Source organism: Benincasa hispida, chromosome 1 (assembly GCF_027475165.1).
Source record: "Benincasa hispida cultivar pf3 chromosome 1, pf3_genome.v1.1, whole genome shotgun sequence".
NCBI classification, from domain to species: domain Eukaryota; kingdom Viridiplantae; phylum Streptophyta; class Magnoliopsida; order Cucurbitales; family Cucurbitaceae; genus Benincasa; species Benincasa hispida.
Window position 1 is genome coordinate 78,981,540 of NC_143478.1, and position 18,886 is coordinate 79,000,425.

General features: G+C 32.5%; 1 protein-coding gene across 1 annotated transcript; it reads left to right on the forward strand.

Moving 5' to 3' along the window:
- The first annotated feature begins 4,076 nt into the window (after positions 1-4,076).
- On the forward strand, positions 4,077-8,015 carry LOC120084490 (nucleoside diphosphate kinase 3-like). Its single transcript, XM_039040286.2, has 7 exons — positions 4,077-4,331; positions 4,993-5,130; positions 5,724-5,761; positions 5,867-5,917; positions 6,425-6,592; positions 6,680-6,792; positions 7,611-8,015. The coding sequence occupies exons 1-7, from the start codon at positions 4,247-4,249 to the stop codon at positions 7,732-7,734; spliced, it is 717 nt and encodes a 238-aa protein (XP_038896214.1). The 5' UTR covers positions 4,077-4,246; the 3' UTR covers positions 7,735-8,015.
- The last annotated feature ends 10,871 nt before the right edge of the window (positions 8,016-18,886 follow it).

Consider the following 18,886-nt stretch of genomic DNA (forward strand, 5'->3'; position numbering starts at 1 on the left):
GATCAACTAAGAGTTTTGACGTACGACAGATACGTGACCAATGCCCGGTCATTCCGCATCGGAATAATTTATTTTCAACACTCTTTGAACTCTTATCTTACGGAGTTTTTCCTTTATGATCATCATTTTGTGTGGTTCTTTTGAAACTTAAGTGATTAGAATGACCACCACGAAAATAATAATCATTTGTTCTCTACCACGGTCATGACCTCGACTACAACCATGACCTCGACCATGATTATTATTAAAATTCATAGTATTCATTTCAAACAATAGTGTTGTCTTAGTTTATCGAGATTCATAATTTTTCATTAATAACTTGTTATTTGTTCAGCCACAAGAAGACATGAAATTAGTTCAGAAAACATTTCTCTCGATATTGCTATTGCAGAAGCATATTCAAGACATGAAATGTAGAAAATGTTTTCTTTAACATATCAACATCAGTAATTTTCTATTCGCCTCTTCGTATAACAATAATTTCGAACTGGTCTTAAATAATGCGAAGATGTAATATTTGAAATCTTGTAGCCTTAAGTGCATCAACTCATAACGAGCTTTAGGAAGAATAACTGTTTTTTTTATGATCATACCTCTCTTTCAATTTCTTCCATAAGATACGGGGATGTTTTATTATAAGATACTTCATTTTCAATCCCCCATGGAAATGATGATGAAGGAAAATCCTATCTTTTGTTTTGTCCTGACTGGATGTCGTATTTCCTTTTTTAATAGCCTCTCCAAGATTTATAACATCTAAGTGGATTTTGGCATCAAGTACCTATGATAAATAGTTGTTGCAGTTAATATCAAGGGCGACAAATTCTAATTTTGTGAGATTTGTCATGACAACACAATCATAAAATACTGTATTTATATTAGAAATTTAATAGATATTAAATATGAAAAATAACATTAAATTTATTGATTATTATGAAGAGGGAAAAACTGACATACCTTTAGGACCTACCTTTAGCAAGGAAAACGATAAGAGCTTGTGATGATAACGTGTTGTGAATTTAAGGAGCATAAGGATGCACAACGAGAACACGAATATGGAGAAATATAATATAATAATAATATATAATAAAATAAATAAATATTAAAATATGATATAATATGTAAATATATAACAAAAAATAAATAAAATAAAAAAGAATGGATTTTTCGACTTTCTCCAATTTTTTTTGATTGATTAGTAAGGTGTGTGTCTTTCAAAACCCACCAAATGTGAGAAGTAGGAGGTGGATTACATGGACACTAATAATGTGTAATCTTGACACACATGGACAACACATGGTTATTTACAATAATATTTAAATTAAACAAAAGTATGAATCAACTAATTTATAAAAATCCTTGACTAGAATAGTAAGCTCTCATCTCTTAATTAAACTCACTTGAGATTAACTAATTTTACAATTTGACCCAATCTAACCCAACTCATTTTAAATGGCCCAAAATTTAAATAGAAAGAAATACCAATAAAATATTATATAATTATGTTGTTAATAGAGTTTATGACAATTTAGAAATTAAATAAACACAAATATCAAAATACATAGATTGAGATTATACTTCAACATACAATATATAAATATATAAAAATCAATTAAAAAAAGAAAAAAGAAAAATCAATCTACCTTGCTAAGCTTTAAGGGTTCTATGACTCAAAACTTCAAATTAATAGTCTATTAGTTAAAATCCTAAACTATCATAATTTTGTTTTCTAATTAATCGTCAACGCATTAACGTTTATAACAAATAGATATAGTACTAGATTTTCATTAAGTACGAGTGACATTTTTATCTTATGATCTTCCTCTAGCTTTTTTTCTTACTTATTTAGTAAGATAATCTTGATAAACAATTTTGTTAAAGTGATCTTAAGTTGATTTGGAATTACAAGTGAAAATAGTTATAAATCATTAATGAAATTTCTAAATTCATTTGCATATATAGAAGTTCAGGACATAAATGGATATAATTATTAGTTTTTTTTCAATAAAAAGCTGTTTATTTTAAAAGAAAATATAAAAGGTTACTTAAACTAAATACATGTGTTTCAATCATCATGGTATAAAAAGGAGGTAAAATAATGAAATATTGAAGAATCTTATGGAGAAAGTGGGTCGCAAACAAATAAAGTGGGCAGAAAGAGATTCTTTACTCTGTATCTTTTGGTTCTAAAGGCACCACCTTGTAAAAAATTCTAAAAGCTCCTTACTTTATGCTACTATTAGTTCTAGAAAATAAAAGGAATTAAAAGGTAGAATAAAGTAGGGAAAAAATAACTTTACTAAAAAATAAAAAATAAAAAATAAAAAACATACAAAAAAAGAATACTATTTTATTTTTATGTGAGAATGTCGACAAAACTTTTGATATAAAGTGTGTGGTGACATTGTCTGTTACTAATTTTTGACATTTTGTAATCAAGATTATTTATATGTGATTCTTTTTTTTTTTTCCTTTACCACGATACACATGTACTTGTTAAGTTAACGAGCAATATATGTGTATGTTAAGTTTTTTCATTCGATTTTTTTTAGGAGAATGTCGTTTATTATTTAAAATTTTAAATAGCATATATTTAAATGGTTGCAATTAAAATATCTTTTATCTCATGATTAAATCTTAATTGCAATAAAATGAATATAAAATAATTTGTAAATTGTGATAAACACGCTCACTCGATGAATTTAACTAGTTGAATTATATATTCAATAATATACTTTGAAGTAAAATGTCCAAACAAACTTATTTTATATTTGGTATAAACGTGAGCATTATGAACTCTCGATCGTCTTCTGTTACTCTATGAAGTCTGCAATCATAGTTACGATTAATAAAGGTAATAGAACGATTTTAAAATTAGACTTAGGAAATTAGTGGACAAATCATCAAATATTTACATTAAAAAATGAAAATAAAAAAGTAAGTAAACTGTATTTTCAGAGAAAATTGGAAAACTAAATAAAATATTTAATAAGTTGGTGCAGAAATAAAATAGACATGAAAATGAATGGAGGATAGGATAATAGAATTTAAATTAGATTAACATTATGATTATTGTACTTTGGCTTTGGCTTCAATTCCATTTTAATCTGTGTTTTTAAAATGTTCAATTTTAATATATATTTTTTCAATAAAATTTAAAATTAGTCAATACAATTCAATTAATTTATTATAGATTTTTTTAAATAGTCTTCTAGCATTTCGTTTATAAATTGTGAAAATATATTCACATAATTTATTATCTTGCATGATAATTAATATAGGATAAATTGCAAAAATCATTTTTAAAAAACAGTGATAGTTGCAATTATACCATTAAACGTTCAATTGTAAAAATTGTGTCTTCAAAATTATACAAATATTAAAATTTTGACCCTCAAACTTACATAATTGTAGAAATTGTGTACATTTGAAGGTTCGTCATTCGAGGTCCAATTACTACAACTATTATAAGTTTGAGAGTGTAATTATAATTACTATCCTATATAGAAAAAGATTCCTGCTTTGAAATGGTGTGGGCTATTTTTACAATTTTCCCAATTATTATTATTATTATTATTATAAATGTTAATTTTAAAAGATCAAATTTTAAATTTATTAAAGATAGAAAGACTAAAATGAAATGTAATCTAAGATATGTGGACTAAAATGAATATTATTATTATTATTTTGATGGAGGATTTTAAAAAATATAAAAATAAGGGAAGTTATTTATACAAAATAGCAAAAATTTAATCTTATTTAATTGATAGAAGTTGATAGAATTGTCAATCAATGATAAAAATAGATAGAAAATTTATAAGAGATAGACATGGATAGAAATTTATTGATTTTGTTTTCTATTTTCATAAATAGTTTGACATTTTAAAATTTTCTTATTATTTTTACCATTATTATTATTTGTAAACATGATTTAAACCAAAGTTAAACGAGCGGATTAGGGGAAGTTTATGGTCTGAATTATTATATTAAAAAAAACGGCAGTCAGAGTCAGAGACGGTGACGGAACGCATCGCATTGGAATTCGCATTTCTCCAAAACGGTTTTTTTTTAATAACCTTTTAACCTAACCCCAAAAAATCGACAACCAATCTCTCTTTTCCATATAAACCCCTTTTTTCTCTCTTTTTCTCTCTCTCTCTCTCCCTTCACTTCAGCTCTCTCAACTCAACGCAACAACCCCACTCTTTCTCTCTTCTTCCCCTCAAATTTCCCTCAGTTCTTCAATATGAGTTCCAAGATCTGCAGATCTGCCTCCAGAGCCGCCAGGTCCATCCTGAATGCTTCCCGGAGCTCTCGAGCTTATTCCACTGGTAATATTGTCTTCCTTGTGAGGTTTCTTTCTATAAGTTTTTTTGTTATTGCAATTTTTGAGTTTTTTGGAGCTAGATTGCTCTAGATGCGATGTTTTTCGTTCATTAGGCAAGTACTCAACCTGAAATGAGATGGATCTTTGTTTTTTTTTTTTTTTTTTTTTTTTCGTTGTTTTATAGGTTTTTTATGAATGATTCCTGTTTTATAAGATGTGATTTGCCTTTTTATTTTAATGTCGGTTTTGTTTGTGTCAGATTGATGTATAGACAGTGACTGTGAATGACTGACTATCAAGAATTGAAATTAGAGATTGTAGCTTCGTGTCGTTTTGGTTTATGTCTACAATGTTTTAGCTACTTTGCTGTGACGCCGGCTCTATTTGTTTGTTTAAGCGAATATTCGAGATGAAATGTCTGAATCTCTGTTTGTGACTGTTTTATCGGTTTTTCTGAGCTAATTTCGGTTTTCTGACAGGTGAGATTTTCTTTGCATTTCAATGTCGGTTTTTGTTTATTTTTGTGCGCAATAGACAGTTATTGTGAACGAATAGCTCCGAGAGAGATTGTATCTTCGTATTTCAATGTTGATTGTGTTTAACTGAATGTGATTTCTCCAGCTTATGTGAAGTGAGTACTATCTTTACCGGTTTTTCAATGGCAGGAAGCAGAGCCGTGGCTTCCGCAGCAGCAGTATCGCTAAGAGAAAAGTTGCCTTCTCTTGCTTCGATGTTTGAGAATGCCGGTTCTGGATACGCATCTAGAGGATGGATTTCGGGACTGCTTGCCCTTCCTGCTGGAGGTTTAGTCCATACTACAAAACTCTTATAATACAATTGTCATTGATTCTGGGAAAAATGCTATAAATTTCTTCCATTCACCTAGGTTAGGATTAGATTTTCTGGATCCAGCAGGGAGGGAGCGAAGATAAGACGAGATAGGTCTCCATCTTAGATTATAGTAATATGTAATCGGTGTGGCCTCTGGCACTTTCATTTTCGTTTTTTATTTTTAGAACTTTAGAATCTAAACGTTAATAGTTTTCTGAACTCTGGCACGAGTTCATATTTGGTTGTTGCATTATAATCATATTTCTAAGTAGCAAAAATATTATTTTAGGCCTTTTTTTGAGTTCTTATTTTTAGACTATTTATTATCCATCTAATGTCTTCTTTTACAATAAGAATTAAAACTAGCATGAGATCTCTACAGTTAGAACAAGAAGAGTTAAATCGGATGTCTTTAAAAGTTCATCAGAATAAAAATGGATAATGTTGGTGTATGTCATGATACAACGATGTACTGGATTGGGACAGTGCTCCACTTTCTCCCATTATTTCTGTCCAATGTCCACCGTCCTAACTGATGCTTAATTTTTTTTTTCCTTTAATGTAGCTTTCATGCTCCAGGAGCAGGAAGCACATGCTGCAGAGGTAATATAACAAACTTGGATTCTTTGTCTCGTTTTCCCTGTCCTTAATGAATAATTAATGATCATTATTAATTATACTAACGTACTTTCTCGTAACTTCTCTCAGTTTGAGCGCACGTTTATAGCCATCAAGCCAGATGGTGTACAGAGAGGGCTGGTAAGACTAAACCAACCCATGCGACGTTTTTCTTAATGCCAATTCTGATTTTGATATTTAGCACCTCTGTTTTATTATACCTGTATTTGGGTATTTATTATGATTTTGAGGTCCCTTAAAAAAATCTTCAACATGAATGATTGCCTCTTTGGGTTCACCAATCCTGGATTCAATCATATTTTTTGTTTATGGAATGAATGTCATTTAGATTTCATGGGCTATGATATTATAGTATATAGTATGGAGTTTCATCTCAAAACCAATTGGCAATAAGAGGAATAGTTTATGTATCTCGTAAAAATCAAGAGATTCTTGACCCTTTTGAAGTGAGATTCTCCACATGGTTCACAAGATTTCTGTTATTCCTCAGTGATCTATCCCAACCCCACGTAAGGATATAAGATAGAAAGGGGAAAAAAAGGGATGCTTGTACTGACTGTTACTGTTCTCCTGATTGGGAAGGTTGTCCAAATATTTATCTGATCCAATTCTCGTTATGTGCAACAGATATCAGAAATCATATCCCGTTTCGAAAGGAAAGGGTTTAAACTCGTAGGCATTAAAGTTATTGTCCCTTCAAAGGAATTTGCTCAGAAGCATTATCACGATCTGAAGGAAAGACCCTTCTTTAATGGCCTCTGTGAATTTCTGAGCTCTGGCCCCGTCATTGCAATGGTTAGTCAGAACCAGAAATTACTGTGTTGTTTGCAACCGCTTTTAAGCTTTGGTTGAATTGAACCTAAAGTTTTTCTAATTCTTCAGGTTTGGGAAGGCGAGGGAGTAATCAGATATGGACGAAAACTTATTGGAGCAACAGATCCACAGAAATCTGAGCCCGGTACCATTAGAGGAGATCTAGCTGTTGTAGTTGGCAGGTAATGTTTATTACTTCAACCATTCCATGTTCTTCTGCTTACGACAGTTAGACCACATACTCTAAGGAAAAGAAACAGAACATGAGAATCACTCTCTAACTCTAAAGCTAATGAAATGAGTGGGAGTAATTCTATAATAGTTAAAATAAGTTGTCATTTTTAAAAGAATTCGAAAATTACATTCAATCATTTAAAATCAATTCTAATAATACGAAAAATGTGATTAAAAGTGTAAAATTAAGCCGTGAATTGATTTTGAGTGATTAAAGGTTTGTTTTGGTGTGATTTTAACCATTTTAAAATCACACCTAGAAATGCACTAAGCCACTGCTCCCAATTACTTATAGTTAGGTAACTCATTTCTCCATTGTAAATATCTCACTACAAAATCTAGATATTATCAGACGTGATGTTGCTTTAAAACATTGTCAGTCTCGTGCATTTTAGCATTCATGGAATTCTCATTTCTTAAATGTTTGGTCACATAGTTCAAATACTCCTGAATTTTAGGCATGCTCCAATTATGCTACTGGACTTGGAAACTTTTCATTTTTACCTTCGAACTTTTGAATTGTTATAAAAGTGATGGTTATTCATCACCTATCCTTTGAACAAAAGACCATATATTTCATGGAAGACACACGACTGCCTGTTGAACTCATTTAATTGACTCCTATTTGTCATCCAAACATCTTTTAATTGCAAGGGAATGTCAAGTAGATGATAAAATTAAAAACCAACTTGTAAAAAAAGCATACATTTTCTTCAAACAGCTATATAACTTAACGATCTTCTTTTGCTTTGATTTAAATATACAGGAACATCATCCATGGAAGCGATGGACCAGAGACTGCAAAAGATGAGATCAAGTTATGGTTCAAGCCAGAGGAATTGGTTAGTTACACAAGCAATGCAGAGAAATGGATCTATGGAGATAACTGATGAGTTTTCCTTTCCCTTTTTCTTTTTATTGTCATTCTTCCTTTGGGTTTGGGTTTTTACTCGAGCTAGGCAACAGTACCCGTGAATAGAGCGTCGGGTATTTTCATAATTAATGCGAATAAAATTATGCGCTGAGCCCAGGCTATGAATGGCGGCTCATTGATATGCTACAACAACACCAAACAGTTTTTTCTTAGAGTATTACCATATAATAAACAAACAGTTGAATAGTATAACTTAGTTGCTGATATAATATCCAGAATTTTGATTCTTCATTGTTACAACTTTCTCTTTTCATTTCCTTTTTTAATTCAATTTTTGTTTTTATATTTTAATTTTTTATTAGGATACAAGGAAAAATCCACAAAACCACTTAAACCGACCAAAACTGCTATTGATTCAGGTTAAAACCAATTTGGTATGATTTGACAGTTTTAGTTATATACGATCAGGTTTGGGTTTGACAACGTTTTAATTGAAATAGATCGAGCTTACTAATAATATTTGTACTAAGAATTGATAATTACATCACATACCATATTTGAAATCATGAAACCTTTTTTTTTAATACAAAATTTGGGGTGGGGGATCAAACTTTGGACATATTGATAGATAGTTATACTCATGTTGGCTTTGAAGTCTTGCGTTTAATTTGTGTAAAGAAAACTCATCTGTTTATTTATTTATACTTATATTTCCTGATATTTCCCATCTAGCAAATTCACACAAGCATAAACCATCTAGCCAAACTATCAATTTGTTCGTTCAATGTGGTTCGGTTTGCACGTTTTTGGTGGTTCGGTTCAATCACCCGTATGTAATAATTTGATTGTAAAAGAAAATAAAGGAAAAACAACCAAAGTTAACATGACCAAATGGTATTGAAGTTATTATTCAACTTCAAACATTTTTTACTGACAAAAAAAAACTTTTATTTATTCATATACTACTGTTTGATGTTTATGAGTCATATTAAATTATTAAGGTTGTTTACTTAGATAATTTGGTCGGCGAAACAAATATATTTCTAAAAGGAAAATGATTAAAATAAAACTTGTGGAATATATTAATCTAAGCTTTGAAAATAACAACAATTTAATTTGGGCCAGAGTTAAATTGACCAACTGAGATTGAATATTTCAGTACTTAAAACAAAATGAAGATTTTTTATGGTTAACGTGGAGTTTGTAATAGCTTTACATTGTGAGTAAATTTTCGATTTGATACGCAAAAGGATTTGACAGAGATGGGGAATCGAGATGAATAAAAATAAAGTTTTTTAGACCGATAAATTCAAGCTTATTGAATGAAGTGTAGTAACTTTATCCACATTTTTTCTCATATAATTTTTTTTTATTAATAATATTTGCGTAGCATAGTTCAACAGGTGTTTGCGACTGCACGTATCTAATTTGAATCCCAAAACTTAACCAACATTTTAATACTACTTTCTAAGTTTCAACCTCACTTTGTCAGTATGGTTTAAGCTAAATAATGATAAAGAGATATGAACATAAACAACTACTTGAAACGTTTCATATTTATACTCAATTTTAATATGGAAAAATTGCGAGACAAAGATAGAGAGATAAAATCTAAATCGAATATGAATAAAAAAAAATATATGGAAAAATATGTGGAAGACTTTGTGGTCTTTTAGCAATACCTCCCAAATAAAAAATTTTCCTTTGGAGGGCTTGTCTAAACTCTTAACACACTTCCCACACGTGAAGTTCTTGCAAGTCATTAGATTTCATCCGTTTAGATGTGCCCTTTGAGTCATTGTGAATCTGAATCTAATATTTATGCTCTATGATTTTGCAAGGGAAGTAGAAATATGGTCTTCTTGAATCCCCAGCTTGCTTCTTTATGACATTCTTCACATTGATTATGCTTCTCTCTTTTGTAGGGTAATCGAGATTCTCGATTCCCAGGATCTTAGGATATTCTTCATGATCACATCCTCAATATGGCATCGATTCCCAGGATCTTAGGATATCCTTCTCCCTGAATTTTGTTGGTGGGGAGTTGTTTGATAGCTTGTCTACTCCTTAACTGTGAGGCAGGCTAGCCAGGATCCTCCTACCACAGATGGGTCTAAACGAACGACCCCTTTTCAAGAGGTTTTTTAAGGTGAATTATGATGTAACTATTCGAAGTGGTGAGTTAGAACTTAGAGTTGTTGTTTGCCATTCCAGTGGCAAGATCTTCATGGTCATGGAAAAGTTCCACCCTCTCATTGGTTATGTGGAGCTCGTTGAAGTTTTGACCCTCTTAAGAGGCCATTTCCAAAGCTTTGAATGTCGACATTCATCCTTTAAAGGTCTTTTGACGAACTCTTCTCGATATTTTAGTGAGAAATGGTTTTTTCATGGATTCTCTATATGATTTACATTGGTGTGTTATCATTTATAGTTTCGTTTCATTTCTTTTCTTTCTTTCTTTTTTTTTGTTTTTGTTAAGCATCACTGTAATTATGTGGCTCACAAGCTTGCTTCCCATACCTAAAGATATCAGGCATCGTTGATTTGACTTGAAGACAATTCTTCAGGAATAAACTCATTATTAATTGTTGATTGTTGCTTTCCTTAGTTTTTGTTTGTTTATCTTGTGTTCTTCCATAAAAAAGGAAGATGAGGAGAACCAAAATCACAAGGGAGTATCTAATTTGTGCCTAGCTCAGTAGATAAGGTACCAATTATCGTTTTAAAAGTTGATAGTGAATGAATCGTGAAGTTCCGTAGTGGAAGTGGGGATCGACTCTATTTTTATTTTCACATAACAAAACTTATACATAATAAAATTATGCAAAAATTCAGAAATTTACAACATGCAATTGAAGGAAAAATAGGAATTAGGGTTATGAGAAATACGTACCCGTGAAGAACAATTTCTTTGTGTAATTCCACTTCTCTAAATTGATTACAAACACGACAATGAGGACACCACCACAATTATTTCCTCTGTATTCTCTTTTGGGTAAAGAATTCTCAGGAGGCATGAGCTCTAAATTTTGGGAGATGGATAATGTTTGAGAGAGGTGAAGAATTTTCTTGTAGGGAGTCTTCTCTGTATTCTGGAAAAAAAAAACTCTGAGATCTTGTAAAATGCTTCTATGAAGAAGATCAAGATCACCCCAACCAAAACCACCCCACCACTCATGATTTACTGAGAGAGAAATAAGGGGAGAGAGGTTATTTTCCTCCCTTTAATTATAAAATTAAAATTAATTTAATTTTAATTACTATATATATATATATATATATATATATATATATATATATATATATTTATATATATATATAATACATAACCTATAATTTTATATTGTATCAAATACAATATAACCTATAGTTTTAATTCTCTCATTAATGCATGGTATTTAATATAAATTTCATTTATACTAAATTTGATTATATGAATTCAATTCACATAAATAACATTTGAATCATATTCAACTATTTACTTTCTCTCGAATAAACTTTATTTTATAATGTATCAAATACATTATATTAATTATATCATATAAAATTAAGTTAAATTAATTATATCACATATAATTAATTTCCTCAATTAATTTGAACAATTCAAATTAATCCAAAATTGATTATCAATAATCCTTGTTGAGCTATAGAGGGGACCTTAAGGACATGTAGATTGAAGCTCCAATGGTACTTGAAAAATTAATTAAACTCCTTTAATTAAATTATTCAACATCCATTAACTATCGATCACTCCACTAAAGATCGACAGCTGCATTTTTCGTACTATATATATATTTCTGTGTCCATTGGATATAACTAGTCAACAGTGCGATGACCCTTCACAAATTGCTTGTAAGTACAATTGGGTAAAATTACCGTTTTGTCTCTTAGTTACATCTAACTCCTTAAATACCACTGATTCCTCTAATGAACAATAAGTCATAGTCTAACTATGAACAAACCCCTTTCAGGCCAAGAGAGGGAGTGGCGCCACATTATTCAAGACCCGGAATTAGCCCATAAGGGAGCAGTTTATCTACTTACCAGATGTTAAGGAAGGAGTGAATTTCGTCTTGTGTAACTGTGTTCCCAGCTCTCAAATCAGATGAATTCCCAAAATAGTGGGTTTATTGAGTTGGTGATTTGGCCACTCTCACCCATACAAATCAAAGGACCGCCTTCATAGGTAGGAGTTCATAACTCACTCAGGATTCAGGTCATGTCACATATGGTTATCCTGGTGAAATGTAAATCTCTATTATTAACGACATTATATAATGAGACTAGTCATTTCGTGGTCAAGACGTATACAAACTCTGTATAGAATACCTCCACTCACATATCTCCACATGAACGATAAGGGTCAGATCATTTATAGCACTTTCCAACAATTGTAACATCTACAAAATGGGTCTATTCGTAGTGTCACAAGGATAAGGTACCCAGCCTTATCCATCTACTAAAGACCATTTAGGTTATCACTTAAATATGTCCATCTGTATGACTCTACATACATGTTTAAGCTACAGAAGATATCCTTGGATGTTAGTTTATTGGTGTTGGAGGATGCCCTAAATCTCGTAGAGTTCTATAGTTTGTAAACCTTGTATGAACAAACTTGTATGTGAATAATAATATTTGATATTTTATTCACTTTGTCTATGAAATATATGATATTTTAGTTGTATTAATCACAAACCAATAAACAAGCATCCAAGGTTATCGTTGTAACTTAAACATGTATGTGGAGACATACATGTGGAAACAAGTGATAACCTAAATGGTCTGTAGTATATGGATAAGGCTGGGTACCTTACCCTGGTAACACTATGAGTATGACCCGCTTTATAGATATTACAAATGTTGTAAAGTACTACAAATGATCTGATCCTGATCATTCATGTATTAGACATGCGAGCGGGGATATTTTATACAAAGGAGTTTATATAAGATCGGACCACAAAATGTTTAGTCTCATTATATAACACCATTCATAATAGAGGCTTTCATTTCACCAGGATGACCATAGATAACATGACCTTAATTCTGAGTGAGTTGCGAACTCCTGTCTATGAGGGCGGTCATTTGATTTGTATGGATGAGAGTGGCCAGATCGCCGACTCAACAAGCCTACCATTTTTGGGATTCGTCTGATTAGGGAGTTGGGAACTCAGCTACACAAGATGGAATTCACTTCTTCCTCGAAGCAAAAGTAAGTAGATAAATTGCTACCTTAAGGGTTGATTCCGGGTCTTGAACAATGTGGCGCCACACCCTCTCTTGCCCCGAGAGGGGTTTAGTCATAGTAGGACTATGATTTATTGTTCATTAGAGGGATTAGTGGTACTTAAGGAGTTAGATGTAATTATAGGGGCAAAATAGTAATTTGTCCTAGTTGTACTTGCGAGCAATTTGTGAAGGGTCATTGTACTGTTGATTGGTTATATCCAATGAACATAAAAATATATATGTAGTACGGAGAGTGCAGTTGTCAGTCTTTAGTGGAGTGTCCGACAGTTAACAGATAGTGGATATCGTGATTAGAAAGTTTAGTCAATTATTCACGTACTGTTGGAGCTTCAAGCTACAAGTCCATAAGGTCCAATTGGTAACTCAAAAGGATTTAATTGAGAATCAGTTTTTGGGTTAATTTGAATTGTTCAAATTAATAAGAGGAAAGTTAATTATATATGATATAATTAAATCGATTCAATTATATATTATATAATTGTTATAATGTATTTGATACATTATAGTTTAATTGGAGGAAAGTAATATTTGAATGAGATTCAAATAATTGTTATTATTAATATAAATGTAATTTATATTAAATTCCATAAAATAGAAAAAAAGAACTATAGTTTATATTGTATATGATGCAATATTAAAACTATAGGTTACAAATATAATGATAAGTTGGTTATCATATTTTATTTATATTATTTATTATTTTGAATAATAATCCATTTTTTCTCTCCAACCACCTTAGTGGGTGATTAAGTGATTTTTTTGTGGCAAATGGGATAAAAAAACGATTTTCTATTTTTTCCCCTAACTTGTCTATACGCAGATATAGAGACTATATGATAGACATATTGACTACAAGATTGAAAAGATTTCTATACGATAGTGTCTTTCTCAATCTTCTTCCTCCTCCAAACTCAAAGTCCCTCCTTACCAAAATAGTCAGAACCCACAACTCTTAGACTCTCACCCCGAGTATATCGAAGGTTTCAAGTGGTCGTGTCTTCTATTTTGGTTCGTGATTTTCTTGAAGAGGGTCTTCTGTTGGGGTTGATGCCCTAAATCTTGTAGGGTCCCGTAGTTTTAAACACATATATGAACAAACAGTTTTGTGATATATAATATGAGATATTTTATTCACTTCAGTCTATGAAATATGAGATATTTTAGTAGCATTACCACAAACCAATAAACTAAGATCCCTGGTTATTGTTGTAACTTAAGCATGTATGTGGAGACATACAAGTGGATTGTGCTTTAAGTGATAACCTAAATGGTCTGTCGTATATGGATAAAGGAGGGAAACCTTATCCTAGTGACACTACGAGTGTGACCCGCTTTGTAGGTGTTACAAATGCTACAAATGGTTTGATCCTGATCATTTGTGTATTAGACATGCGAGCGGGGATGCTCTATACAAAGGAGTTTGTATAAGACCGAACCACGAAATGTTTAGTCTTGTTATATAACGTCGTTCATGACAGAGACTTTCATTTCACTAGAATGACCATAGGTATCATAACCTTAATTCTGAGTGAGCTGTGAACTCCTGTTTACGAGGGTGGTCCTTTGATTTGCATGGGTGCGAGTGGCCAGATCGCCGACTCAAACCTATCGCTTTAGGGATTCGTCTGATTGAGGAGCTGGGAACTCAGCTACACAAAACAAAATTCACTTCTTCCTCAAAGCAAGGGTAAGTAGATAAATTGCTTCCTTAAGGGTTGAATTTGGGGCTTGAACAATATGGCGCCACACCTTCTTAAGGCCCGAGAAAGGTTTAGTCATAGTGAGACTATGATGTATTGTTCATTAGAGGAATTAGTGGTACTTAAGGAATTAGATGTAACTACAGGGACAAAACGGTAAATTGGCCTAGTTATACTTACAGGCGATTTGTTAAGGGTCATCGTACTGTTGATCGGTTTTATCCAATGGACACAGAAATATCTGTAGTGCGGAGAGTGCAGCTGTCGGTCTTTAATAGAGTGCCCGACAATTAACTGATGGTGGATATCATGATTAAAGAGTTTAGTCAGTTATTCACGTACCGTTGGGGCTTCAAGCTACAGGTTCATAAGGTCCCCCTGGTAGCTCAATGGATTCATGTTGAGAATCAGTTTTTGGGTTAGTTTAAAGTGTTCAAATTTAACAAGAGGGAATTTAATTATATATGATATAATTAAATTAGTTTGATTATCTATGATATAATTAATTTAATGTATTTAGTACATTATTATTTGATTGGGAGAATTAATATAAATATGATTTATATTAAATGCCATAAAGGAGAAAAAGAACTATGATTTATATGTTGCATATGATGTGATATTAAAACTATATGTTATAAATATAATATGATAAATTAGTTATTATATTTATTTATAATAAATTAATTATGAGATAATTGATTTTCGGTTTTCTCCAAATAACCACCTTAGTGGTTGGTTATGGATAGTTTATAGCAACTGGTGGGATAAAGTTGAAAATAGTTTTCATTCTGTCATTCCACACGCTATGCGACTAAAAGTAATCAGATTACTATTTGAGAGAGAAAATGATCAATCGAGTATTCTATACGATAGTTACTCGTTACTAAACGATCGAGTACTTAAGTCTATATGATAGGCTTATTCCTTTTGTCACCTACTTGATTGTCTCCTCGATCGTCTAGTTCCTCATTCCCTCTACCCAAATCCATACAGAGTCCACAACTCCTGGATTCTGACACCAAGAATACCAAGGTAGCCTCATGGTAGTGTCGAGTTCTCTTCGAGGTTGATGATCGAGTTTTACTCGATTGTGATCGAGTATTTTCCAGTTTGTGTCTTTTGCTGGGTTTGATTGTTGCGTTCGTGCTGTTGGACGCATTGGTGTTCGATCTAGGGAAATACTAGAAAAAAACGGTTCTTCAAAGATATTGTGCTCGATCCCTTTGTGTTTATTCTTCGAAGCATGCTGTAATTTATTTTTTGATACATAACTGTTCTGTTTAATTGTAAATGTATATGTTCTTTCACAATAGGGTTTGGAACGATCGTCTTCCACTCACTGGTTCTCTAGATTTAGAGTTCCTTTAATTGGTATCACAGCCAAGTTGTTCTGATATTCCAAATTCCATTGATGTATTTAATTATATTTACAATCTTGGTGGGTTTTAAGTTTTCTACAATGCGTTTAAATGTTAGTTGTGTTTGTGGATATGCATTGATGGATGTTTCAGGATGATTGCTGCTGTTTAAGCTTTCTTTTACATTTAAAGAAGTTAATTTGTAACGACCCCTGCATTTTTTAGCATAGTTAACTTGTTATCGAGTATGTATTCAAGTTTTGTTTCCTTTGAGTCGTTCGTGATGAAGCTTTAATGCATGAAGATGCTGTTCACTTCGAGGAAGAAGACCAAAGTTTGGTCACATCGTGTAGCCCAGGCTAAACGATCGTTTAGATTTAGCTATGCGATCGTGTAGAGAAGTTCTACTCGATTGTGTAGTATTTACTAAATGATCGCATGGCTGATGCTATGCAATCAAGTAAAGAGTTTACTCGATCGTGTACACGCTCAGGGTAAACAACCGATGAGTATATGATACCCGACGCATGGTAGCCGTGCGCACTAAACGATCGAGTAGGTCAGCATGTACATCGCATAGTCACTGGCTACTCGATCACTCGGTATGAGATACTCGATGCTTGCTCCTCGATCGTTTAGACGATCATGGTTCATTGCATAATTGTCGTATTGTAACGACCCGACCCCCTAGGACTTAAGTTAGGCCGTTCTAAATACATGCATGCATGGAACTCAAAACGACACTCGGTTATGGCAAAATAAATGCTAATTGAATAAGGTAAGTTCAAAAGACTTTCATTAAATTCAAATACTAAATCAATAGTAGGGTACCCATAAATCATAAAGGATACTAAATAAGTCTGAAAACCGATTCTTAAATGTAAGTTTTAAACATCAAAACTAAAAATTAAGAGAAACATGAAAAGAACTCTAAATCTCATGATGCGGAAGCGTAAAAACTAGTCCCAGTGGCTCGATCACGAATTCTGCTTGTCCATCGCCGGTGCATCTCTATCCTTACCTGAAACAACAACATGAGAAAGAATGAGTATAAAATACTCAGTAAGTAACCCCACTACTGGGGTCAGGCTGGGTATCTATGTCCTCTAGATACCCACCTCTGGTGAAACATATAAACTACTCTAGTCCCCATGGGACTCATACATGCATGAAAAACTTATTTCTATCCTACTGTAGTTAAGTATGTCCACTACCTCTAGTAAGTCCTGTAGGACCCCAACCTCTGGAGAATCCTGAAGGAAACACAATCTCTTACATACGCATGGTTATACATACACCTCTTTCGTATACACATAACCCACTTAATGTGTACCTCTTTCGTACACATGGTTACGTATACACCTCTTTCGTATACACATAACCCACTGAATATGTACCTCTTTTTTACATCTAGTTATGTATACACCTCTTTCATATACACATAACCCACTTAATGTGTACCTCTTTCGTACACATGGTTACGTATACACCTTTTTCGTATACACATAACCCACTGAATATGTACCTCTTTCGTATATCTAGTTATGTATACACCTCTTTCGTATACATATAACCCACTTAATGTGTACCTCCTTCGTACACATGGTTACGTATACACCTCATTCGTATACACATAACCCACTGAATATGTACCTCTTTCGTACATCTAGTTATGTATACACCTCTTTCGTATACACATAACCCACTGAATATGTACCTCTTTCGTACATCTAGTTATGTATACACCTCTTTCGTATACACATAACCCACTGAATATGTACCTCTTTCGTATACACATAACCCACTGAATATGTACCTCTTTCGTACATCTAGTTATGTATACACCTCTTTCGTATACACATAACCCACTAAGTATATACCTCTTTCATACACCCCAGTATCCTCTGGGTATGTATCACTTTCATACACACCAACCCTAGTACATCTCTTTCATGTACTAGCGCCTTTGGACGTGCATCACTTCATGCAGTCACATAGTCTGGAAAGGAAAAGAGATTGAATCTAACTTCATACTACATATAACATTCACCTAATCATGAATCCTCTAAAATCTCTTGATCAAGGTCAGGCTAGTTAACCTCAACATACGTAATTAATCTAGTATTAATGGATCCACTCTAGTACATCACTTTCACGCACTAACTCATGTAACAATCAAACATATTGAATTTCATAATACCTCATATAACTTACGCACTTTCATAATAAATCACATCAATAAGCACATCAACAAAATGCTCCAACTTTCACCTAACTTTAAGACATTTCTATATTTCATAAAATTCTAAATCATGCTAATACATTAACGTGCTTTAGTCATATTACCACATGTTCATATATCTTTTTTAAATAGTCTATTAAATCTTAAAACAGTCAAAATTATCCTTGTAACTAGTCTTACAATCCTCAACGTCAACAGATCAAATACAACCATATGGAATCACATACCATCTCATGCTAGCATTCAAGTGTCTATATGCATAAATAAATCTTTCAGATCTCATACCAGAACAGGTCATACTATACCATAAGTCCATCATGCTGTCATTCTGCCATATCATTCATTTATCATGCTAGCATACATCTAATGCCTGGCCCGTGGGTAGTTCCAGTAGTAAGATTGCTTACCTTTAATCGCAAACTCTAGAACCTAGAAGCTCAACCTCTTCCTTGCCCAATGGAACCTTGAATCAAACAAACATGCACCAACTTTCATCCTTGTTGATTGTTGTTCAAAATTTGGAGCCATTAAGAAGTGGGTAACTCAAATCTAATGTCGAAATAGAATAGGGAAATGTCGAACAATTGTCAAAAAGGGAAAAACGTTGTTGTTAGG

Bases quoted from the DNA above. Each gene is read 5' to 3' on its own strand.
- LOC120084490 (XM_039040286.2), top strand. From the start codon at position 4,247: ATGAGTTCCAAGATCTGCAGATCTGCCTCCAGAGCCGCCAGGTCCATC. The intron at 4,332-4,992 runs GTAATATTGTCT...TTTCAATGGCAG, and splicing joins CTCTCGAGCTTATTCCACTG to GAAGCAGAGCCGTGGCTTCC. The intron at 5,131-5,723 runs GTTTAGTCCATA...CCTTTAATGTAG, and splicing joins GCTTGCCCTTCCTGCTGGAG to CTTTCATGCTCCAGGAGCAG.